The sequence below is a fragment of the Oreochromis niloticus genome, linkage group LG14 (genome assembly GCF_001858045.2).
Source record: "Oreochromis niloticus isolate F11D_XX linkage group LG14, O_niloticus_UMD_NMBU, whole genome shotgun sequence".
NCBI classification, from domain to species: domain Eukaryota; kingdom Metazoa; phylum Chordata; class Actinopteri; order Cichliformes; family Cichlidae; genus Oreochromis; species Oreochromis niloticus.
In genome coordinates this window covers 37815350-37839973 of record NC_031979.2, presented here as the reverse complement: position 1 = coordinate 37839973, position 24624 = coordinate 37815350, and the positions used below count along the sequence as shown (strand labels likewise).

Genomic DNA, 24624 nt, shown 5'->3' with positions numbered 1-24624 from the left:
CCAACACAAAGCACACAACCAAAGCTCCTCACTCAGCTGAGCCTTCCTGTCCTGCTGCCTGTTTACACACAGGTGTGACGTCACCACGACCAGGACACACAAAGTTTTTTGTTCTCTCCTCTCAGATGATTTCAGACACGAACTGAGCCGCAGACCGACAGCAGCCCGGCTGATTATAAGTGAATTATTTCGGTTGTTGGTGTGCAGTGGATTGTGATGGTCATATGTGCGGTGCTCACCCTCTCGGAGCTGCCCTCCGGCGGTCCCCGGACTTCCCCCCGCTCCCCGCGGTGCTGCCGTAGTTGTGCCCGCGCTCAGCCTACTCCCCCGGCCGGGCTCCTCTCCAGCCCCGCGTGCTGTTGTGCGTGCTGGGCGGGCTGCAGTGCCGCGGAGCAGAGCGCTGCAGCCCAGCAGGTCCAGAGGCAGAGCTCACAGAGACGCATGTTCTCCGCAGGAGCTCCGAGATCAGCTGCAGCTGAGAGGTTCAGGCTCTCTGTGAGTGTGGACATCCGAACACCCACAGTCTCTGCTGCTGCCAGCCAGCTGGAAGAGAGCAGCAGCCGAGCAGCCAATGAGAGGCCAGAGCGGGCGAAGGAGGCAAGGAGGGAAGGGAAGGAGGGAGAGGAGTGTGCTGTGAAGAGCCTGTGCTGATGGTCTTCTGCGGTGGCTGTTCTCTGGCAGCAGAGGGTGCCATCACGGACACCTGAGTGTGCGTGTGTGTGTGTGTTAACCTGCTTTTAACATCTCGCCCTTAATGCAGTGATCTCTGCTTTCACTCTATTTCCTGGTCATGTCCACTTTTCAACCAATCAGGATTCAGCCTGTGCATCATTGTAGGGTCTTCACCTCACAATAAGCTTTTTTGAGGAGGCCAAAGAGCTTATTGTGATTTGGTGCTACATAAAAAACTGAACTGAATGCGCTGTCAGCCTTCTGCAGAACTGCACGCGAGCACGTCTGCGTCGGCTGCACACCTGTCTGCGCAGACAAATAAGACACAAATGCAGCACCGTAACTTCAACATTACTGTGTTAGCTGTCAGCAGCCTGGGATCAACAAATAGTTCTTAAGTCTTTTATCAAATACACGTTTTACTTGTTTTATGACATGTAACCTCAGTTTCTGTCAGGATGAAGATGAAACATCACTTATTCAGACGCTCCTCTGTGTGTCAGTGATTGACAGACTCACGAGGTTATGCTCACTTATTTAAGTTAAGATCAGACTGAGATCTGACCGGGGGATTTTCCTGGCTATGGATCCAAAAATACTGATCTGTGACGTGGACAGCTGGAGGAGTTATGGATGGACTCTCTAGTCGAGCACTCAAAGAACTTTATACAGCATGCCTCATTCACACAGGCACATTTGCTTTTCCCACCTAAGTGCTTTCCAACATTCACACTCCAATGGATGCATCAGTATCTTGCCCAAGGATCCTTTGGCTGGTGCATTCAGGGATAGACCACCAACCTTCTGATTAGCAGATGAACACACACACTCCCTGCTGGTCCACAGAACACTTGCTGCTGGTCACTGTTTGTCAATGTTCTTTATTATTTCACAGAAACATGTAAAACATAATTAAATAAAACCTAATGTAGCAAAATTTGTGCAACTGCTAAAACTTTAGGTCCTTATAAACGTAACGATGCTATGGAAACGAAGTTGTCTTTTTTTAAAGCTTCCTTCACAGACTTCCGGACATTTTGAAGCTTTTGTTTTGAAAGCAGCGGCCGGAAGTACGTTGTGTGTAGCCGTGTGTTGCTAATGCAGGGCTAGCTCTGAGGCTGCAGATGAAGAACAGTTCCTGCTGCAAAAGAAGCGACAGCAGGTCTTTAGCACAGTTTGGCCCGCTTTAATAATCGTGTCGGTTAAACCCGGACTGGGTCAGCTCACACACCCAGACACGGACACCCGGACACGGAGAGCTGGGGCAGGAGCGGCGGTTCGCTCAGGTATCCGGGTTAGTTAGCTTGTTGCGGGGCAGCGGGATGGATCTGTTCGACGATCTGCCGGAACCGACTCAGACCTCCGGTGAGTTAACGGGAAGATTTAACCTTATCAGCGGGGCTAAGGATCCATCAGAGAGCCGAGTGAGCTAACGTTAGCGTTACTGCTGCGGGAGCCGTGCTTCAGTTCACACCCCACAGATATGACTGATCGATTACGCATCGATTTATCGGTCAGCAGCTGCAGGTTTCATTAGCTCAGCAACAGTTTTTCACCTCCAAAAGGTGAAATCTGACTTTATAAAAGCCCTAAATAGTCAGCACAGCACCGGGAAAATGAAAAGTGACGTATTTCCTTGCATAACGTGGTTTTAGTGAATTCCCCCCCCCCCCCAAAACTCGATATATCCGCGTAAACTCGCAGTTATTGATCTCTTTGATTATTAACAATTGATGTCAGTGAGGAACAGCCAGACAGGTTGTCTCTGTGACATCTGAACACCAACAGCCGCTGGTGCTGTCGTCTCTGAGTCATCATCATCTTATCATCTGCCTCCATCTCACCCTGCCCCTCCATACTCCTCTGCATGTACATCCCTCCTCCCTCCTCTGCACATGCCCAGACCATCTCATCCTGTCCTCTAACTTTGATGCTCCTGGCCTCACTTTCCACATCAGTCACTGCTCTTTACCAGTTCCTCCTGTCACTTCCACACTCCTACCTTTCTTTCTGTCTCGCTGCCCTCAAACACACCTTCCTCCTCCTCCATCTTTATCCAGCAGGAGGATATTTTCTATCCTCCTGCTGGATAGATGTGGAGTGTTTGACTTTGGTGATGTTAGACTGTGATGAATGCAGGAACAAATGCAGGTAAATGGCGAGGGTTGTGTCAGGAAGGACATCGGGCTAATATTTGATGTGATTCCTCCTCAGGTCCTGCTCCAGCAGCGCTCACAACTCCACCCCAAACCACCAGAGAAGAAGAGGAGGAGGAGAAAAGGTTGAAACGGAAACGAGATGAAGCACACAGGAAGGAGGAGGAGGTCAAGAAAGTTTGCAAAGAAGGTCTTCAGCTGTTCCACCACAATGTTTGTTTGCTTCTTTTCCTCCAATCAGACGCGAGCACACGTGAATACGACTCGCAGAGGCGAGGGCGCACGCCGCCGTCTCACGTTCTCTTTGTGTGTCTAGGCCTACCAGTGCTCAGAGGATACGTGGCGGCAAGACGTGGCGAGCGTGAGGAGATGCAGGACGCTCATGTGCTGCTGCCGGACATGAGCGGGTGTCTGTCCACACTGCCAGGAAACGTGTAAGAGGAAGCCACGCCCACCAACCATGATCGGTCACGGCTCCTCTGTGTCGTCTCTCTGACGTCGTGTCTTTGTCTGCAGGTCCCGTGTGTCGTACTTCGCCGTGTTCGACGGCCACGGCGGCGCTCGAGCCTCTCAATTTGCCGCTGAGAACCTCCATCACACTCTCGCCAAGAAGTTCCCCACAGGTGAGTTTCCTCCACGCTGTTCACGACCCGCAGTGGTCAGTCCCCTCGCTCTTATTTTGAAAGTCCAGTCGCTGCTGTCTCCTGTTTCCCTGCTTACCGGCTGGCTGTGTGGTCATAGACGTGATTGGATGGATGACGGATAAGGCAGCTGCTTGTTTTAATGCCACAGTAATAACAGTGATGTTAAAACTGTGAAAACTGACATAAATCACGTTTAATTATTAGAAGAATTAAACTGCTTTAATATCACGTCATGTCCACAAGAGGGCGCACTAGTCCAGAGAGACCCAGAGTCACCTGTAAGTTTACTTTGACATAAACGTGTGTGTGAGCCATGGTGCCTTCTCATTGGTTAAAGCGCGTCGTCTCTTTCAGGAGATGCTGAAAACGCAGACAAGCTGATTAAGAGGTGTCTCCTGGACACGTTCAAGCAGACCGACGAAGACTTCCTGAAGAAGGCCTCAAGCCAGTAAGACTCTGAGCGTCAGTGTGCCGCAGCTGTTTTTAAATGTGGAGCAGGAAAAGTTGACGAGCTGTTTGTGTGGACAGGAAACCGGCGTGGAAGGACGGCTCCACGGCCACGTGCGTGCTGGTGGTGGACGACATGGTGTACGTGGCCAACCTGGGAGACAGCAGGGTGAGTCGGGCGTTTCTTCACCTCCACCCGCGCTTCTTTTTCCTCCTGTCTTAAACTTCCTGCTGTGCCGTGTCTGCAGGCAGTGATGTGTCGGATGGAGGCGGCGGCAGACGGACAGAGGAGGTCGGTGACTCTGGCGCTCAGTAAGGAGCACAACCCGACCATCTACGAGGAGAGGATGAGGATCCAGAGAGCCGGCGGCACCGTCAGGTCCGAACCCTCACCGTCCTCCACCCGCGCCTCTCTGATTACGAACCCCGGCCTCAGCTAACAGCGATGTGTTCGTGTCTCTGCAGGGACGGCCGCGTGCTCGGTGTCCTGGAGGTGTCTCGCTCCATCGGGGACGGTCAGTACAAACGCTGTGGCGTCATTTCAACCCCCGACCTGAGGAGGTGTCAGCTCACGCCCAATGACAGGTAAGGAGAGACCAATCGGTGCTCCACGAATGTAGAAACAGAATCATGACGTTTAAAACGGCTGTTGGTGATTAAATATCTCCCACCTGGTCTGTATCTCTGATCAGAGCTCAGAGTGTACCTGAGCTCACCTGAGCATCAGTGTAGTGACAGTGAAGGTGGAGCTACATCAGTGCACAGGCTGTTGGGGCCAATGAGAGAGTGATGGAGAGTTCACTCACTAGAAATAAAACGTGTTTAATACATAAGATGCTGCACAGTGGAAACAGCTGGATTTAGACCTAAACAGCTTCGGTTTGCTGTGATCTGGGAGTCGCCCAGGTGTGTGAGGACTGTCTCTGCTCTCTGCAGGTTCATCATCCTGGCCTGTGACGGCCTGTTCAAAGTGTTCTCAGCCGACGAAGCCGTGAAGTTCGTCCTCGGTGTCCTCCAGGTATCAGCCCGTCCTCTTTAACACCACAAATCACATGTTAATACAAACTGCACATCACTGTGTCAGGAGGAAGTGCGATGGATGAGTCTGACAAAATAAGAGCGCAGTCAGCGTGTCTGCAGATTAGCTTCATGTAACTTTGGATTGACCTGAAGTGTTTTTCACCTGTGTAGGTGTAATCTGTGCAGTCACCCAGGTAATCTAAGGAGCTCAGGAAGAAAAGCGACTGTTTCTTTAAGTTTCATGAAGACGTTTGACCTCTCACTGTAGGATGGTGAAAGCTGGACCCTTAATCGAATCGAGGAGGGGCCCAAGGGTCCATCTTTCACCATCTCACAGTGAGAGGTGAGACGTCTTCATGAAACTTAAAGAAACAGTCGCTTTTCTTTCCGAGCTCCTTTAGTCTGCATGTTCAGTCGAGGCTCTGCTTCATAGTTTAGACTTATATGTGTGTTTTTAAAAAAGAGACTGTATGCAAAAGATGGAGACACCCACTGTGATGTCACCCACTGGTTTTGGCCTTAATCCAGTTAAACAGGTGAGTTATAAACATGCTCATTCCTGCTGTGGTGAAGTTTACGGGGACTGACCTGGTGGACGTTAGAGGAACTGCAGTGTGTTTTAACCAGGAAATGTCCCGACAGTCGGAATATTCTGCTGGGTGACCTTCATCCTCCTCTTCATACCTATAGGAGGGGAGCGAGGAGAAGGGGGCGGGGCAGATGGAGGAGGAGCAGCGGTTCGAGGCCGCCTGTCAGCAGCTGGCGAGTGAGGCGGTCAGACGAGGCTGCGCTGACAACGTCACTGTGATCCTGGTTTCTATTGGCTATTGAACACATCATCATCCTCATCTTTGTTTCAGTGTGGCTGATGTAACGTCCGCTTGTTTTACAATAAAAAATGTTTTATTTTCCGTCTCCATCAGCTGATTTGTCCCATCAGTGTTTGAATTTGTTAACTTTATTAACACAAACGCGACATGAAGAGGAAATGCATCAGACCGTGCAGCCCAATCATTAAACACCTAGCAGGTACCCTTTTTTTTTCTTCTGTGAAGCAACAAAAAATCCAGCTGGATGAAGAAAACAACATTTGTACGCCATTTTTTTCTGCCAATAAACAAGAAACGAAAGGTGAAATTATGCTGGTCAAAGCCAAATGTTTCACTTTATCGGCCTTGAAAGATTACATGCCTTCGTCAAGAGCAACTCTCTTGCTCTTGACGAAGGCGGTCGCACTTTTCTCCTCCTCCTCCTCCTCTCCCTTAGCTTCCCTGCTTAGCCTCTTGTGTCCTTGTCTAGTCTCGTGTTTTTTGTATTACTTTTCCCTGGAACACTCTCACAGTCTGTTCTCTAAAACCTGAAAGAGGAATTATGGATTGGATCAACTGGTCCCTGAATGCAATTGACACCCTTTTCTCAACGAGAAGTCTGGGCTCGGGTGAGCCTGAGTGGTGAAGATATCTACCTATTCAGAACCATGGTAACAGGGTTCTTGCTGATCGGAGCTGGCTTGGCCCTGGCTTATCAAAGAATTAAGGAAGCGGAACCGGCTGTTCAAACCCCCACAAGGCTGCCCGCTGGGATTGAAACGATGGGACGAGGCGTGAGTTTCTCAAAATGGGCTCATTGAGTGCAGCACGGATAAGATCTTGGAGAAGCTTACGGCTGCCGTGAATACTCAGAACAAGACCTCTGAGCGCAAACTGGATCACATCTTGGAGAAGCTCACTGCGGTCGTGAGTTCTCAGAATCGGCTCTTTGAGCACAAGAATGACAACATCACGGAGCGTAAGTCTGATAACATCATGGAGAAGCTCGCGGCTCTCCAACGGGAGATTGAGAGACCAGTGTCGGACTGTTAGAACAGCTTTGAAATTCATATGAGTTGTTCGCAGTAAAGTTAAAACCACCATCACTTCATGCGGATACCCTCTCGGCACCAGCTGCGGTCTCAAGGCTGGAGCTGAACAACAACACCCTGATAACGACTGTGTTTAGTCTGTTCTTCCCATTCTATGCAAGGCCACCTGGGTTGGCTGGAAGACTGTTTACTTAGCCTGGCAGGGCGAAGGACACTGTCTCAGCTGAACTCTGGACACACACACACACGCACACAGACATATATATACACATGCAGACATACACTCATCCCCCCTCCAAACGCCTTCAACGCTTATTCCCTTCCGATGCTGACGGTGGATCAAGGAGACCAGCGCACAGGCTGCAGGCCCGGATGTGCTGTCTACACTGGCTGTCTCTCACCCTTTACCCACCCTTGTTGCTTGTCATGTGTTTCTTTGGTGTATTAAGAGTTTTTTTCATGTGCTATGTGCAGAGGTGTTTTTTTCTGTTCTCAGACTGATCTCCCTGTTGGAGCTCAGTCTGGGGGGAGTTATTTTTCTCTCCTTATCTTTCCTCATGTTGTGCTTTTCCATGTTATACCCCTCTGACCTGTCTTCCCCATGTGATGTTTGTGTAATGTATGTATGGTCGGAGGGTAAGACGGCGCTGGCACGGCTGGCAGCCTTAACCCAATTTCCCTCGGGATGAATAAAGTATGATCAATCAATCAATCAATTTTATTCATCACAGAGCGAAAAACACTGAAAACGTGTTTTTCGCTGCTGCTGCTTTTTAAAGTTAAAATTATGAAAGATTTAAAACTACAATTAAAAGATAACTAATAACATAATTTTGTAGGGCTAAAAAATATTTGTGTAGTTTTTTTTAACATTGGGGCGATATATTTGTTTTAATCAGAATTTTAAAACAAATGCATATAAACTACACATAAACCTGGAATATTTATGTATGTAAGTTGTAGTGTGTGATATTTTACTACATGTTGAGTTTTAATTCAGTCAGTGAAACAAAATCAAAAAACAATTACGAGTAGGGGTGGGTTTAAAAAAATCAATATTAGCTTGAATAACACGATATCGACTCATTAAATCCTGAATGATTTTTACATATAAATGTATTTTGACAGAATCTCAGGTTAAAGCTCACAAAATTATTTCAACAACCACCAAACAGCTGAAACAGTAAATGAGAAGCACAAAGATGTAACAACAGAGCGTGGATCGTCCACAGACACGCCGTCGGGGCTGAAAGTCGACCGCTCACAGATTCTGAAGCTGCAGGTTTCGTCACTCTGACCAAAACTGACTGAACCAGCAGCAAAAGAAGATCAAACTACGCTTCACGTTTGATAAACATGCTCATTAACTCCCTCTGACTTTGGCTGCTTTACTTCCTGCACAGCTCTCTCTCTCAGTGCACTCAGAGACCAGTTTACCATCAAACCTCTGTTTTCTGCATTATTCTCTGCTGCTGTGCTCAGTGCTGTCGGCCTCTGACAGCAAAGCCTCAATTCTGCTGTTCAAACTGAACAAATGGAAACTTTTACAAATGATTGCTCAGCTGTGTCTGTAATCAAACCTCTGTAACTTTGCTCTGCTTCACTCAGCAGCATCAGGTCACGTTCACATGTTGATTCATGGTTTGCTTCAGTTTTTGATCGACTGCAGAACATTTTTAAGGTTTTCTGCTATAAAAAGCCAGGACAGGAAACTCTGCTTCATGTTTTTCTGTTTTATCCTCAGTTACTTTGACACAAAGACACCTGCTGTGACGCTCACACCTTTGATGGAGTCTCACAGTGTCAGCTTTGTTTTCATACATAGATATAAAATATGTATATGTACTGATAAATGATCATAATTATATTTCTGTCTGACTCGAACTGAATCGAATCGAATCAGTTATAGAAATCAGTGACGATAATTAGCCCTACTTACGATAACGGGCATAACTTAACGGGCACGGTAGGTGTAGTTCCGCCCCGGGCCGCTGGGGGTCGCTGCCGCCGGAGTCGCTGTGTGTTTGCCGGCTGGCTCCAAGCCAAACAAAGCGGATATCAGGCGGACGTTGTCGGTTAGCAACAAATCTGACAACAGCGGGCTGCAGCGGGACAGCTGTTAGTCCGAGAACAGTGTCTGACCCGGGTTAGTTACTCTCTGATCCCAACCGCGCCAACATGGAGGGCCGACCGGGGCGCATGTGCTGCGCGCGACGGAACCACCCGCTGTGAGGCTGTGGACCAGGCGCGTGAAGGAGTCCGTCCGCGTCCCCGCGGCGTTTTTAAAAATGATTCATTAGAGCGGAGCTAACGGCAGGATGAAGGACCGCAGCTAACTTTATTTACACTCGCACTCACTACAGGGACACGGGACTGCTGGGTGACGTCATGGACTCCCTGCTGGACTTTGAGGATTGCGTCAAAGACTCACCTGAGTTCAGGTAAGCGCGCGCGCGCACGCACACACCAATCTGCGCATGTTCACTTGTAGTGATGACGCTTTATTTATTTTATTCAGGCTGGCTCTGGATCAGTTTGAAACAGATGTTTCACAGCTGGAGACAAAACTGGACAAGGTACAAGTACTACTACTATTACTACTATTACTACCACTATTGCTGTAATAAAAACTGAGAGACGCAACGAGACAAGGTATAAGTACTTCCACTACAAATAGTGGTAGTAGTATTTGTAGTAGGCTACTGGTACTGCATATACTAGCGCTAATACTGCTAGACAGTACAAATACTGTAGATAATACTATTACTATACTAGTTGTAATTTCACAGCTAATAGTTGTACTACAAATACTGTTAATACAGCTGTATACTGACTAGTACTGCAGAAATACTGTTTGAAGCTAACTGTTACTAGTGAGGCAAGCTGATTGGTCTGTACTGTCTGTTTCTAAACAATCAGGTGATGAAGTTGTCTGGGAAGATGGTAGAGGCGGGACAAGCCTACAGCACTGCCAATAAGCTGCTACTGAGCGGCCTGGCTGAGCTGTGCACCAATCAGACAAAGGACAGCGTGATCACAGTAAGCAGCTCCTCGATGCATCTGAAAAATGAAGAAATTGCCGCATCCGTTTGTCCGATTCACGCCAGACTTTCAGCTCCTGACGCCCCGCAGCGTCTGCTCTCTTTCCTCTGAGTTCATTTATCTAACACTACTAGCTAACAAGCCAGGAAGCATTAACTAATGACCTAACATGTCTACTCAGTTCCATGTTGGGGCATTTCCTGTCTGACTTCCTGTTTCCTTCCTCTCAGACCTGCTTAAACCAGTTCCACCAGGGCCTGCAGGAAATGGTCAGCTTCCACACTGTGAGTCCACGCTCAGCTGTACTTGCGTTTGTTCGTCTGAGCTCCAGCACAGACTCATGTGTTTTACTCGTGTGTGTGTTTCACCTGCAGATGTTGTTTGATCAGACGCAGAGAGCCATCGGCCAGCAGCTCACTAACCTCTGCACGCAGTAAGGCATCACTCTGGGGGGCTGATCAGTATGTCGGGGTTCCAGGGTTCAGTGTAGAGGCCGTTCAATTCAATTCAATTTTATTTATATAGCGCCAAATCACAACAAAAGTCGCCTCAAGGCGCTTCATAGGTACAGAGAAAAACCCAACAATCATATGACCCCCTATGAGCAAGCACTTTGGCGACAGTGGGAAGGAAAAACTCCCTTTTAACAGGAAGAAACCTCCGGCAGAACCAGGCTCAGGGAGGGGCGGGGCCATCTGCTGCAACTGGTTGGGGTGAGAGAAGGAAGACAGGATAAAGACATGCTGTGGAAGAGAGACAGAGATTAATAACAGGTATGATTCGATGCAGAGAGGTCTATTAACACATAGTGAGTGAGAAAGGTGACTGGAAAGGAAAAACTCAATGCATCATGGGAATCCCCGGCAGCCTACGTCTATTGCAGCATAACTAAGGGAGGATTCAGGGTCACCTGGTCCAGCCCTAACTATATGCTTTAGCAAAAAGGAAAGTTTGAAGCCTAATCTTGAAAGTAGAGATAGTGTCTGTCTCCCGAATCCAAACTGGAAGCTGGTTCCACAGAAGAGGGGCCTGAAAACTGAAGGCTCTGCCTCCCATTCTACTTTTAAATACTCTAGGAACAACAAGTAGGCCTGCAGAGCGAGAGCGAAGTGCTCTAATAGGGTGATATGGTACTACAAGGTCATTAAGATAAGATGGGGCCTGATTATTTAAGACCTTGTATGTGAGGAGCAGGATTTTGAATTCAATTCTGGATTTAACAGGAAGCCAATGAAGGGAAGCCAAAACAGGAGAAATCTGCTCTCTCTTTCTAGTCCCTGTCAGGACTCTTGCTGCAGCATTTTGGATCAGCTGAAGGCTTTTCAGTGAGTTTTTAGGACATCCTGATAATAATGAATTACAGTAGTCCAGCCTGGAAGTAATAAATGCATGAACTAGTTTTTCAGCATCACTCTGAGACAGGATATTTCTAACTTTAGAGATGTTGCGCAAATGGAAGAAAGCAGTCTTACATATTTGTTTAATATGTGCATTGAAGGACATGTCCTGGTCAAAAATGACTCCAAGGTTCCTCACAGCATTACTGGAGGCCAAGGTAATGCCATCCAGAGTAAGAATCTGCTTAGAGACCATATTTCTAAGATTTTCAGGGCCGAGTACAATAACCTCAGTTTGATCTGAATTAAGAAGCAGAAAGTTAGCGGCCATCCAGGTCTTTATGTCTTTAAGACATTCCTGCAGTTTAACTAATTGGTGTGTGTTACCTGGCTTCATGGATAGATAGAGCTGCGTGTCATCTGCATAGCAGTGAAAGTGTATGCTATGTCTTCTAATGATGCTGCCTAAGGGAAGCATGTATAATGTAAACAGAACTGGTCCTAGCACTGAACCCTGTGGAACACCATAATTGACCTTAGTGTGTGAAGAGGACTCTCCATTTACATGTACAAATTGGAGTCTATTAGATAGATATGATACAAACCACTGCAGTGCAGTACCTGTAATACCTACAGCATGTTCTAATCGCTCTAATAGGATATTATGGTCGACAGTATCGAACGCTGCACTGAGGTCTAGCAGGACAAGCACAGAGATGAGTCCACTGTCAGAGGCCATAAGAAGATCATTTGTAACCTTCACTAAAGCTGTTTCTGTGCTGTGCTGAGCTCTGAAACCTGACTGAAACGCTTCAAATAAGCCATTCCTCTGCAGATGATCAGTTAGCTGTTTGACAACTACTCTTTCAAGGATGTTTGATATGAAAGGAAGGTTGGAGATTGGCCTATAATTAGCTAAGACAGCTGGGTCTAGAGATGCTTTTTAAGTAAAGGTTTAACTACAGCCAGCTTGAAGGCCTGTGGTACATAGCCGATTATTAGAGATAGGTTGATCATATTTAAGATCGAAGAATTAATTAATGGCAGGACTTCTTTGAGCAGTTTTGTAGGAATGGGGTCTAAAAGACACGTTGATGGTTTGGAGGAAGTAATTATTGAAGTGAACTCAGAAAGATCAATTGGAGAAAAAGAGTCTAACTTAACATCAATGGTACTAAAAGTAGCTGTAGATAATATTACATCTGTGGGATGATTATTGGTAATTTTTTCTCTAATGATAAAAATTTTATTTGTGAAGAAGTTCATGAAGTCATTACTAGTTAACGTTAAAGGGATTGTTGGCTCAGTAGAGCTCTGACTGTTTGTCAGCCTGGCTACAGTGCTGAAGAGAAACCTGGGGTTGTTCTTATTTTCTTCAATCAGTGACGAATAGTAAGATGTTCTGGCTTTGCGGAGGGCTTTCTTATAAAGCAGTAAACTATTTCTCCAGGCTAAATGATGATCCTCTAAATTTGTGACACGCCATTTCCTCTCCAGCTTACGAGTTATCTGCTTTAGGCTACGTGTTTGAGAATTATACCACGGAGTCAGGTACTTCTGATTTGAGGCCTTAGTTTTCACAGGAGCTACAGTATCCAGAGTCGTACGTAGTGAGGAGGTAAAATTATTAACAAGATAATCGACCTCTGTTGGAGTAGCGTTCAGATAGCTGCTCTGCTCTATGTTGGTACAGGGCATTGAAGATGATAACAGTGGGTGGATTATATTCTTAAACTTAGTTACAGCACTTTCAGAAAGACATCTACTTTGATAAAGTCTACTCTCCACTGCTGTGTAATCAATTATTGTAAATGTGAATGTTATCAGGAAATGATCAGACAGCAGAGGGTTTTCAGGAAACACTGTTAAATGTTCAGTTTCTATGCCATATGTTAAAACAAGATCTAGAGTGTGATTAAAGTGGTGGGTGGGTTCTTTTACATTTTGAGAGAAGCCAATTGAGTCTAATAACAGATTAAATGCCATGTTGAGGCTGTCATTTTTAGCATCTACATGGATGTTAAAATCACCCACAATAATTATTTTATCTGAGCTGAGCACTAAATCAGATAAAAAGTCTGAGAAATCAGAGAGAAACTCTGTGTAAGGCCCAGGTGGACGATAGATGATAACAAGTAAGACTGGTTTCTGAGTTTTACAGCTGGGATGGGCGAGGCTAAGCATCAGGCTTTCAAATGAATTAAAAGTCTGTCTGGGTCTTTGGTTGATTAATAGACTGGTGTGAAAAATTGCTGCCACACCGCCCCCTCGGCCTGTGCTTCGAGGTTTCTGGTAGTTAGAATGACTCGGGGGTGTTGATTCATTTAAACTAACATACTCATCCTGCTGCAACCAGGTTTCTGTAAGGCAGAGTAAATCGATTTGTTGATCAATTATTAAGTCATGTACTAACAGAGACTTGGAGGAGAGAGACCTAATATTTAATAATCCACATTTCACTGTTTTACTCTTTGGTTCAGATGTGGATACTGTATTGTTCTTTCTTTGTGATTTTTTATGTTTAAGTTGTTTATTGCTGGTTTTTAGTTTGTTTTTTGTCTGTTTGGGAGCTGACACAGTCTCAATGGAGATGGGTTTTTTGGGGGGTAGCAGGAGGAGAGAAGCTGCAGAGAGGCGTGTAAGACTGCAACTCTGCTTCCTGGTCCCAACTCTGGATAGTCATATTTTGGGGGTTTAATAAATTGGTCCATATTTCTAGAAATGAGAGCTGCTCCATCCAAAGTGGGATGGATGCCGTCTCTCCTAACAAGACCAGGTTTCCTCCAGAAGGTTTGCCAATTATCTATGAAGCCCACATCGTTTCTGGGACACCACTCAGACAGCCAGCAATTTAAGGAGAACATGCGGCAAAACATGTCACTCCTGGTCTGATTGGGGAGGGGACCAGAGAAAACTACAGAGTCCCACATTGTTTTGGCAAAGTTACACACCGATTCAATATTGATTTTAGTGACCTCCGATTGGCGTAACCGGGTGTCATTACTGCCGACGTGAATTATGATTTTACTGAAGTGCCGGCCGTTGCCACAGTAACAGTAACACAGTTTAGCTCTGAGCACCAGCAACGCTGCTCTGATGGTGACGCTGCTGCTCTTCGTCTCTCTGAGGTTCCTGCCCCAGCTGGCGGAGACCAGGAGGGAGTTTGTGCGGATCGGCGAGGATCTGGAGACGGCAGCGACGAAGAACGCTCAGGTGTCTCGACATAAAGCTGCCGACGCCGAGCGGGCAAGTCACCTGCTGCTCGCTACACGCAAATGCTACCAGCACTTCGCCTTGGATTACTGTCTGCAGGTGTGACACCTGAGTGTGTTTAACATTGATGACATGAAGGAACATCAGATGCTTTATCCTCTATGTCCTGATTTTCAGCTCAACACCTTCAAGACTCAGCAGAAGGTCGACATCTTAAACTCTGTGAGTGAAAACAGTTACCGCACTCTGTTCCTCCTCACTTGCTGTGAATTATTTCCTGTTCTTGTGATCAAGTAATCCCCACACTCCACACTCTTTAAGCGCTCAGTTTTTTTTTTCAACTCACGTGTCTGTGTGATGTCATAGAGAGGGGACATCCCTGATACGATCATCTTCGTGTACTGACTCAAGTTTGCATTTCCAGATGTTCTCCTTCGTCCACGCTCAGTTCACCTTCTTCCACCAGGGCTTTGACCTGCTCAGAGACCTTGAGCCCACCATGAAAACCATGGCAGCGCAGGTCTGTGACCTCTGACCTCTTTGATTGTGCGGGTTTGTGTGGCGGCCTCAGTGTGGACTAACGGCTGTCTGTGCGTATGTGGTTGTGTGTGCTCCACAGCTGTCACAGCTGTCTGCAGACTGCACGGCCAAGAGGAAGGAGCTGGAGAACAGACACCTGCTGGTCCAGCAGAGGGTAAGGAGTCCACACAGATCAGCACATCTGTCCCAGCAGACGCTGCAGACAGATGTTAGATATGTTGTTCATGGAGGGACGAATAAATTTAGACTCAAAGCAGCACGAACACTCTGAAACACACGTGTGTTTGTTCTAAGGATGCTTCAGGGGAGCCGATGGTCAGCGCGTGTCCTGGCAATGATGACATCATCCGGGGTTACCTGTTCAAACGCTCGAGGAGGAAATCCAAAATGTGGAAGAGGTAGAGACCTGTAGCGTCACATGGCCTGCTGACCTTTGACCTCTAGTGAATCCTTCTAACATGTAAACCTGTTTCAGATCCTGGTTCACCATCAGAGACAACCAGCTCATATACAGGAAGTCCCACAAGGTGAGACCCGGCCACTCAATCAAAGAACAGCTAATCAAAGGGATCGATTTCAGTGCCTGATAACTGATCAGATCAAGCAAGAGGTCTGAATTTGTTCCCAGCTGGACGTTCTGTTTATGGTGGTTTAGCTTCTGATTGGATTCACACCCCGTTACATCCATTAAACAGAGTTCAGTTCCTCGGATTGATTACATGTAATCAAATCCAGCCTTAAATCCACCTGCGGGAGAAAATTAATGCCCAACTCCAGCTGAGATCACAGTTGGAGACACCTCACGTGACTTTATGTTGGTGTGACAAGTGTCCCTGAGATTTCTCTGGAAGCTGACCTCTCTTCATGCTTTCATTCAGAACAATCGTTAGCATGTTTTTGTCTGCGTTTATTCATTCTGCAAAATTTACTTTTTTCTTTCTGTTCACAAATTTTTACATCAGAAACTCAAGTTTAACATTTCTAAATCAAAATGTTCAATTGATGACAGAAAATTAAAAGTTCAGTTTAAATCTGGAGTGAAATCAGTTTTAAAGTGGACCTCCTCTGATTATTACCTGCTCCGTGTTTTTATACTCAGACACTTCAACAGTTTAGAGCTCACAGGGTTTACTGTGTGTACACTGAGCTCGTTATTAAACCTTTGGTCATGTTTGATATGAACATCCGTGACAGGAAATAATGAAACACTGAAAAGGTCCACTTTAAAAAAAAATCTGTATTTTTCACTTACTCTGATTTGATGCTAAATTCAAATAAAAACAAAGTAGAAACCCTCCAGACAGTCAAGTTACACTCCACTGGTCCTGGAATTACAGCAAGGCGTCCGGTTATACCCCCTCACACTTAGGTGAGTTTTCTGCTTTTAGTGTTTGAAGAAATAATTTCATGGATGAATGTTAAAGTCTGAGGAAGAACTGCATAAAATTCAGGATGATGATGATGATGATGATGTTGGTGAGGATGGTGCTGATGCTGATGAAACTCTTGTTGATGATGATGATGATGATGATGTTGGTGAGGATGATGATGATGATGATGCTGATGAAACTCTTGTTGTTGATGATGATGATGTTGGTGACGATGAGTCGTGTTGAATCCCACGCCGCAGGAGGAAGCCGTGGTTCTGTTCGAGGATCTGCGACTGTGTGCTGTCAAATCTTTGGATCACGTGGACCGACGCTTCTGCTTTGAGCTGCTCTCCGTCCAGAAGTAAGACAGTGAACACGGTGTTTTCACACCTGTAGAGTCATGTGATGTGGCGTTAAGTGAGCAGGTGTGTTTGTTTCCAGGTGTTGTGCTCTGCAGGCTGACTCGGAGCAGCTGAAGCAGGCCTGGCTCAGTGCTCTGCAGGGCAGCATCGACCTTGCCTACAGAGAGCGAACCGACACTCAGCTGACGCAGGCCGGTCCACGCCACGACCACGATACACTCACCTGTGAATATTACAGCTAACTCCCCTCCCCCATCCGTTTGGCTGACATGTTCTTCCTCTATGTGCAGCCTAAGGAGCTCCCCCCTCTGCAGTGTGGCGGGGACGCCTCTCCGGGCCCTCCCGCCCAGAGGCCGGCAGCATTGGGCGTGGCCCTGAGGGGCGCTGGGAACCAGAGGTGCTGTGACTGCGGGGAGGAAGAGCCTCGCTGGGCCTCCATCAACCTGGGAGTCACCATGTGCATCGAGTGCTCCGGCATACACCGGTAACAGCCCAGGTTTCAGGAGGACTTCCTCCTCATTTCTTCTTCACTGCTTTTTAGCAGGTGTCAGGCTTTAATCTCGCCCTTTGAGCTTCAGTCGACCTTCTCTGTCCACACACAGCCTGTGGGAACCATGAGAAGTACCCACTGGTGTTTGGTGATCTTCATAACTTACTGTCAGAACATGAAAACCAGCAACATGTTGGCCGACGTTCTTCTTTCTCTGTGTCTGCAGGAGCCTCGGAGTCCACCTGTCGAAGGTGCGATCTCTCACTCTGGACTCCTGGGAGGCCGAACAGCTGAAGGTAGAAGCGAAACACTCTCCACTGCGCTGAAGCTTTAACGCTCCGGCATCATAAAGTGAAGAGCAGACAGTAAAGTCAGGAAGCTGTCAAATATAAAGACACGAGGAGAAATGAGAAAGCTCAAATTTCTGCCTCTATGTGAACCAAAAACCCTGAACTAATAGCAGGCTGACAAATCGCTGCTTGATCATTGAATAATTTCAGGAAATTGCTCTAAAAACAACAGTCAGCTGTTTTCAAAGTCAAAGATATAAACACAAGAAGAAAGTTCCTGGCTTCTCTGGGATCTTTATGTTTGAAAACCCACAAACTGATCCCAGAACAGCCCAAACTGCCTTCACCTGTCCCGAGTCTAACTGGGACAGTCTCACAGTGCTGCTCATGTCTGATGTTTAAAAAAATCAATAAAGAATCGATCGCAGGCCCAGATTCTAAAATGTGAATGCTCTTCCTCAGCTGCTGTGCATTCTGGGAAACGATGTGGTGAACCAGATCTACGAGGCGCGATGTTCAGAGGAGGGACGAGTCAAACCCCAAGCCCACAGCCCGCGGTAAAAACATGAGCCGATGAAAGGACTCGGCTTTGGTTAAACGTGAATGTTGGAAGCAGAGATTCCGAGCGTCCTGTTTTTGTCCCTTTCAGGGCCGAGAAGGAGGCGTGGATCAAAGAGAAATACGTGGAGAAAAAGTTTGTTCAGAGCAACGGCGCTCGTAAGTCCGACCGTCAGCACATTTTAACTAGAATTTCTTCTGAGTTTGTTTAAAATGGACCGATACCTTCTCAGCACATTCATCACTGCAGTAATCTATTACTTTTACATTTTACTGCTGGATTCTTTCCTGCTGCTGCTCTGAGCCTCACCGCCCCCTGTAACACCGGACCCATCACGCCTCTCTGCTGTAGCACCCGTCTGTTCACTTCCTGTCCCATGCACGACAGCTGTGTGGTTTGCCTCCTCTGTTAGCGCTCGGATCGGCGTGTTACGGCATGTTGTCGTGACCAAGTGTCGTCTTAAAGCGGCTCAGCACTAATTTAAATTTAATGTGTTTAGAAAAAATGTTTTTTCTGTTTTCTGTTTCAGAGCATCATCGTCATAAGGACGCAGCCACGCTACGTCTCTATCAGGCGTCTTTGGCAGGAGACCTGGTTGCCATGGCGTCCATGTTGGCCGAGGGGGCAGAGGTCAACGGGAGCATTGGCGAGGAGGAGGGCCGCACGCCGCTGATCGGAGCAGCGATCGGGGTGAGCAGGCACAAAGAAGATGAAATATTACTGAAAACACCTTTTATTGATTATTACTTATCAATAACATTACTGACTCCTAACAGACATCATCATCGTTGTTATTAGTGTTATTATCAGTAATATTATTTCTGCACACCGAGGCTTTAGAGAGCTGATGTAAACAGAATAAAAAGTTGTTGTTTTTTTTTTTTTTTAAAGCAGTCGATGCTTTCACTGTTTCTCTCGGCTGCCTGCAGGGGTCGCTGTTGGCGTGCGAGTTCCTGCTGCAGAACGGTGCAAACGTCAATCACAGAGACCTCAGAGGACAGGGGGCGCTGCATGCTGCCGCCACTGCCGGTCACACCGGGTAACCACACGAACACAGACATGCGCGCACGCGCGCGCACACACACACACACACACACACCATGAGCTCGAATCAACGCTGCTGGTTTTCACTGGCCGTTGCAGACAGGTGTGCCTGCTGCTGAAGAGAGGAGCCAATCAGTACGCAGTGGACGAGAGAGGTCATGACCCTCTGGCCATCGCCGTGGAAACGGCCAACGCTGACATCGTCACTCTGTGAGTCACAGGAAGTGTTTTCACATTTCAGACCATACGTGAAGGGACTGATCTGATTGGTCGACGCAGGTCTTCAGAGCACTGTGGAAACACACGACCAATGATGGAGTCTTTCAATTCCTTTGTGAAATCTTTTAACGTGATTATGGCTCGTGTGTTTCAGGCTCCGCATGGCCCGGATGAACGAGGAGATGAGGGATTCGGAGGGAGTCTTCGGCGCCGCGGGTTAGTGTCTCACGTTTGTCTTCAGCTGTGAAGGAAGGTGAAACCAGATGGCTGAACGAGCGTCACGCACAGCTGCTCCAGTCCAAAAATTAAAATAAAGATTATGTCCTTTATCAAAGTTTTGTAGCTTGGTGAAATCTGATTGGTTATTTTAAAGGCTCTCTTAATGACTGGAGCAGGAACTGTAAGTGTAACTTTCGTCGTCACGGAAACGTCAAAACGCTTTGAAAGTTTGTCGGCTTTTTCTCAACACGAGCTTTTCAAACCCGTTTCCCTGTGATGTAAAGTCCTGCTGGGCGTGCTCACAGTTTCTAAAATGGTCATGAACCTTTACCTGAACCTGGGTTAGGTTGGGGTTAACCCATGAACCTGATTGGCTTATATTTCCTCTGTTGAATGGCTCTTTGGAGGCAGGGGAGGGGCCAGCTCCTCCTCCCATGATGTCTCCTGTTAACTTGTGACTGTCGTGTCGTCCTCAGGAGATGATGAGACGTTTCAGGACATCTTCCGGGACTTCAGCGACATGGCGTCACATGACCCGGAGCGACTGAGCCGGCGGCACTTCAGCCGAGGAGGGGCGGAGGAGGAGGAGGAGGGGTAGTGTTGATAGGATGGAGAGCGGTGACAGTAACACTGTAAATTATTCTGTCACGAGTACCAGCACACGCAGAAGGAAGACCTCAGATACCTCCTTCTTCTTCTTGGATTACCGTGGACGGAGAACTGTTACCGACCTTCAGATAACCACGAGTGCAGCTGAAAACATTTCCTCTCATATTAACCTCAGATTATTGATCCTAAAGATATTTTATCTGAATAATCACATCTTAACTCTCATGAGAGGAGATCAATGTTACAGAGGTTTGTCCTCCATCACGCAACTTTACTTCAGGATGTAGTTACAGCTAGCGCCCCGTGCTGGGCACAGTTAATCGGTTACCAATTTACTGTGAAAATCCTGACACGTCCTCTCAGTGCGGTCCTGAAAAACTTCCAACAGCACTTTATGTCCTCACAATTCAGACAGCGTTCCAGAAAATGTTTCCAGATGTTTCCGCTCCTGCGCCAAAAAATAGGATCTGCTGCAGATCTCTGGGAATGAAGGTGTTTTATGTGTGAAAGGTGCTGTTTGAGCTCTGACAGCTGATGGAGCTACAGCATCGGCCTTTTGTTTTAATCCGTCTCTGTTTGAAAGTCCAAACACTTCACATCCCAGCTTGATAATAACGAGGAAATACAACGACCGTAACATGTGACAGCACCTAACCACACAGGGAAAGGTAATAACAACCACGTTTTGGTATCATGGTTTTTAGATGTTTATTAGTCTGAAATTTCTTTAACGACGAAAGAATATTTTTAACAATCTGAAACCCTTTGAACAATAAAATGGAGACGTGTTTAATATTTGGAGGTAAATCTTTAATATAGTGACGTTTATGTGGTAACATGTTTTTACATTCTAGGACAAATTAGGATTAAATTGATCCAAAATCTAAAGTTCTCCCTCGTTTGAAGGTAATGTTAATACATGATAGTTATTACCTCGTGTCTTCTGCTGTATTTCACAGTAATATTTACAGCTGAAACCAGAAAAACATGTCTGTGAACGTTTCAGCTGTTACTGTAAATATTTAGCTGTCATTTCCACGTTTTTACCGAGCTGTGACGGAGAGTGCCAGCGAGCGCCCGCGGACGGCAGCTCCGCTGGTCTCCAGGCGGAGCGTGAAGCCGTGATGAGCTTCGCTGAAACTCTGATGTACGGTGGGAGGAAGAAGCAGCGTCAGGGTTGAATCTAATAACCTCCCTTAATGCCCCATGTTTAACAGTGTGTCCGAAAGGGATTTCAGACTTTTGCTGCTTATCTGTTTTTAACTGTTTGTGTGACTGAACGAGGCCGCGAGGCTCGACTCGTCTCTGACTGAATGTTCGACACAGCAGGACGCGTCAAATCACGCCGATGACGCCGTTCGTTATTGCTGTGATGCTACTGCTCAATAAAACCACTGAAGAAGAGTCTCTGCTGTTTGTTCTCACCAATTACGCGACACTTTGAGCTCCAGCTGTTTTAAACATACAGTTTGTTACAGTAACTCATACCTGTCCACCTGTGGATTTCACAAGCTCCGCCCACCCTCTGCTCACCTGCGAGCACAGAAACTCTAAAAAACATTTAAAAATTAAACATCCAAACACGAGCCGATAAGTGGAAATAAAAAGCAAGCCGGGACTAAACCTTCACCTAAGTGAGGGGGCGTGGCCTAACATCATTTCAAAATGTCAGTTTTTTTTGTTTTTGTTTTAAATAAAGTCTCTGGTGTTTCTGATGGGCTGAGTGAACATTTAATTTATTAAGAGCAAGCTCAGTGTGAAATCACAGATCTGTGTTCACAGCTGGGAGGGGTCTGTTGTTTACGTGTCACAGTAAACTGGGGCTGTTTGTTTCAGCCAATCACAAGCAAATGGTGCTGACTCAGGACTTTTGCACAGTACTGTAGTTCATCCCATGTTTCCATCAGACACTGAAAACAAGTTGTGTGTGCTGCTCAGACCCACAGCTGGTGTCAGTGAACGCACCTTTAAGCAGCTCAGGCTGCGTTCACTGACTGTGGATGAGCCCCACACAGCTCTGATCCTAAGTGGGTCAGATTTATCGCTTCAAAACCTCGAATTGAGTTCCTTAGTTGAAATAAAAAACAGGAAGTTGTCTGTTACTTAAATGGTCTGGGTAATACCTGTTAGCATTAAGGCCGTGAACCCCGACAGCTCAGACTCTTACCAGGTCAGAAGGACAAAACGGTGAAAAACTGGAAGCCCTCCTTTTTCCCCATATTCTGCAAACCCATCCACTGGGCCGCATGTTTGAGCGCTCTGCTCTGAAGTTCAAACACAGAATTAAAACTGGATTGTTTTTCCACCGTTTTCTCCTCTGCTGCAGTTTTTCCTCAGGAGCCGAGATGCTCCGTCAGCACATTTAACCTCTTTGATCAGACACAGGAAGCAGAGACTCCTTTAATCATAATTACACATGTGTATTTTCAATAATTACAATCATAAAAAACAACAAAGACGTTTTAGGGCACTCATACATTTGTCTCCCCAGGCAGACGCAGACTCTACCTGTTCACAGGTGAGAAACATCTACCCAGTACCTGAAGCTTTTCAAAATAAAAGTAAGGCCTCCAATCTGAATGAACGCTGCTTACAAGCCCCCAGCTACAGCGGTTAAACGTCCCATTGTCCTCTCACACCTCAAACGCCTCTCAGTCCTGTGCCTTCTTCCTCTTCTTCCTTGTGTCTTTGTCTTCTGTCGTTTTCCTCTTCTGCCTCTCCTCCACCCGCTCCATAGCGTCCCACACATCATCACCTTCATCTTCCTCCTCCTTTACCTCAGACTCCGCCTCCCCTGAAGTTGCCCCTCCCTCCTGCAGGTCTTGGCTGGCGAGCAGGAGGCAGTTGAGGCGGGACTTGAGGTAGACTTTGTGCTGCAGTTTGCGGTCCTCCAGGCTGTGGATGCGCAGGAAGCGGTCCAGGCCGCAGGATGCCACCAACGGCTGGGAGGCGTGGCACTGAAGCCCCCGCACGCCGCCCGCCAGCCCTTTGAGACAGCCACGCACCACCCCCTTCCTCAGGTCCAGCAGGGCGATGTGACCCTGGGTGTTGCCCACCGCCACCGCTGTGCCGTCAGGTGTCAGAGAGAGAGCGGTGAGCGGGTACTCGCCATACTCCGCCTCCAGGACAGGACGCTTCTGAGGAGACGAGGGGTCGAACACGTGCACCTGAGAGAGAATTTCAACATAACTTTATTTAAAAAAAACAAAGCAGGTCATCAATTGACAGATTTAAACTTTATTTTCTGCTGCTTAATTATTATTATTTTATTTGTTTTTACACCTAAAAGCAATTTTTCCACTTATCAGGAATCAACACCGAAGATACTGAAGACCTCAAAGTGAAATCAATATTATTATTTATTAAAACATTTCAGAAATTATCCAAAACTTTAACTTTAGTTGTGCTGTTTTTGTCTTAATAATTTTATGGAATATCCCTTTAAACTTGTAGTATGTAAACCTGGAGGAAACTTTAAAGATCATAAATGTATGAGAGAAGAGAAAGTAAACCTTAAATCAAACAGCTTCTGAATGGGGAGGAAACCGATGAGGAATCAGTCCCAAACAAAACTGACGATGGGCTTGATAATAAAATCATCCATAACTTTAGCTTTAGTTTGTTTTACTCAGTTTGTTGTTGTTTCTTTAATATTGCTCAAATGTTAACCGATTTATAGAAAAAAATACTTTTGAGCCAATTCTGAGCCAGAAGAACGTTTAAAGATCACACAAACCAGATGTTTGTGATAAGCTTGACCTTTAACCCGGGCCAAAGTAAACTTTAAATGGGTCTTCTTTAAAAACACGTTTTTTCCGGCTGAGGGTGATTCACAGCTTCATACCTGGTGGTAACCCGTGCAGGTGACCACTTTGTCGGAGTCCGGGATGAAGGCCATGTCCCGGACCCAGTAGGGCCGCCGGAGGTCCAGCCAGTCGTCCCGGAGGTTCTTGGCGCTGAACGCGGGCTGCTCGGGCCTCTGTAGGTCCCAGATCTTCAGGCCGTTCTCCTTCCCTCCGGTGGCCACCTTGTTTGGGTTCGTCGGGCTCTGCCGCATCCTGCACACGTTCTTCCCGGCGTCCAGCTGTGTCACGGGCTCGTCGCCGCCCTCTTCCCTCCACACGCGCAGCACGCCGCTCTCCGCGCAGGTCACCAGTGCGCCGCCGCCCAGCGCCGCTAGCCCGGAGAAGCAGCCCTCCGCCGGGTCCCCGCAGCGCCGGCTCTCGGTGAACGCGCCCTTCTCCACGCTGAATGTCTTCACGGTGGCGTCCACGCAGCCTACCAGCAGCTCGCTCTCCGCCGCGTCCCCCCAGCACAGCGCGCGGACCTCCTGGTCTCGGCTCAGGTGGCTCGTGTTGCAGAAGTTGAAGGCCTGTTTCCGGGACAGGCTGACCCCCTTCAGGATCCCGGTCTCCGAGCCGAGCCACACGGAGCACAACCGGCTCCGGTCCCCCATCACACCGGACTCACACGCACCAAACCAGCCGAAAAAACCGAAACAGCTCCGAGTCCGCGTGGATCCTCTGTGGA

The 24624-nt window shown here is 47.1% G+C and overlaps 4 protein-coding genes across 7 annotated transcripts in view; 2 read left to right on the top strand and 2 right to left on the bottom strand.

Annotated features, from left to right (window-relative positions):
- ltbp4 (latent transforming growth factor beta binding protein 4) overlaps positions 1 to 499 on the bottom strand; it is a 59686-nt gene extending 59187 nt beyond the window's left edge. Inside the window, exon 1 of the mRNA XM_003448974.5 lies at positions 240 to 499. The gene's annotated coding sequence lies outside the window, so the exon portion shown is untranslated. The remainder of the gene's footprint in view (positions 1 to 239) is intronic.
- Positions 500 to 1714: 1215 nt separating this feature from the next.
- ilkap (integrin-linked kinase-associated serine/threonine phosphatase) lies at positions 1715 to 5861 on the top strand. 4 transcript variants are annotated; one of them, XM_003448975.5, is made up of 10 exons: positions 1715 to 2037; positions 2887 to 3018; positions 3145 to 3262; positions 3345 to 3451; positions 3827 to 3920; positions 4001 to 4088; positions 4168 to 4298; positions 4385 to 4504; positions 4856 to 4937; positions 5630 to 5861. In XM_003448975.5, exons 1-10 carry the CDS (start codon positions 1995 to 1997, stop codon positions 5768 to 5770), a joined length of 1056 nt encoding a protein of 351 aa, XP_003449023.1. In that variant the 5' UTR covers positions 1715 to 1994; the 3' UTR covers positions 5771 to 5861. The 4 variants fall into 4 exon arrangements, with proteins under 4 accessions (XP_003449023.1, XP_013129081.1, XP_005474955.1 ...); XM_013273627.3 differs by lacking the exon at positions 5630 to 5861 and adding an exon at positions 5403 to 5622; XM_005474898.3 differs by having other exon boundaries at positions 1772 to 1958; positions 5630 to 5770.
- Positions 5862 to 8852: 2991 nt separating this feature from the next.
- Positions 8853 to 21498, top strand: zgc:162872 (BAR_ACAPs and ArfGap_ACAP domain-containing protein). Its single transcript, XM_005474895.4, has 23 exons — positions 8853 to 9045; positions 9164 to 9241; positions 9319 to 9376; positions 9720 to 9839; positions 10073 to 10126; positions 10217 to 10275; positions 14308 to 14491; positions 14570 to 14614; positions 14817 to 14912; positions 15012 to 15086; positions 15227 to 15330; positions 15408 to 15459; positions 16563 to 16663; positions 16744 to 16855; positions 16955 to 17148; positions 17381 to 17450; positions 17907 to 18001; positions 18094 to 18161; positions 18533 to 18693; positions 18933 to 19042; positions 19147 to 19257; positions 19421 to 19482; positions 19962 to 21498. Exons 2-23 carry the CDS (start codon positions 9189 to 9191, stop codon positions 20081 to 20083), a joined length of 2106 nt encoding a protein of 701 aa, XP_005474952.1. The 5' UTR covers positions 8853 to 9045; positions 9164 to 9188; the 3' UTR covers positions 20084 to 21498.
- Positions 21499 to 22197: 699 nt separating this feature from the next.
- On the bottom strand, positions 22198 to 24580 carry wdr74 (WD repeat domain 74). The gene is made up of 2 exons (XM_013273626.3): positions 23939 to 24580; positions 22198 to 23261 (listed from the first exon to the last, which is right to left on the bottom strand). Exons 1-2 carry the CDS (start codon positions 24548 to 24550, stop codon positions 22746 to 22748), a joined length of 1128 nt encoding a protein of 375 aa, XP_013129080.1. The 5' UTR covers positions 24551 to 24580; the 3' UTR covers positions 22198 to 22745.
- Between the last annotated feature and the right edge of the window lie 44 nt (positions 24581 to 24624).

Bases quoted from the DNA above. Each gene is read 5' to 3' on its own strand.
- ilkap (XM_003448975.5), top strand. From the start codon at position 1,995: ATGGATCTGTTCGACGATCTGCCGGAACCGACTCAGACCTCCG. The intron at 4,089-4,167 runs GTGAGTCGGGCG...CCGTGTCTGCAG, and splicing joins CCAACCTGGGAGACAGCAGG to GCAGTGATGTGTCGGATGGA. The intron at 4,505-4,855 runs GTAAGGAGAGAC...TGCTCTCTGCAG, and splicing joins CAGCTCACGCCCAATGACAG to GTTCATCATCCTGGCCTGTG.
- wdr74 (XM_013273626.3), bottom strand. From the start codon at position 24,550: ATGGGGGACCGGAGCCGGTTGTGCTCCGTGTGGCTCGGCTCGGAGACC. The intron at 23,262-23,938 runs GTATGAAGCTGT...ATTCTCTCTCAG, and splicing joins CCTGCACGGGTTACCACCAG to GTGCACGTGTTCGACCCCTC.
- zgc:162872 (XM_005474895.4), top strand. From the start codon at position 9,189: ATGGACTCCCTGCTGGACTTTGAGGATTGCGTCAAAGACTCACCTGAG. The intron at 14,615-14,816 runs GTGAGTGAAAAC...TTGCATTTCCAG, and splicing joins AGGTCGACATCTTAAACTCT to ATGTTCTCCTTCGTCCACGC. The intron at 18,002-18,093 runs GTAAAAACATGA...TGTCCCTTTCAG, and splicing joins CCCCAAGCCCACAGCCCGCG to GGCCGAGAAGGAGGCGTGGA.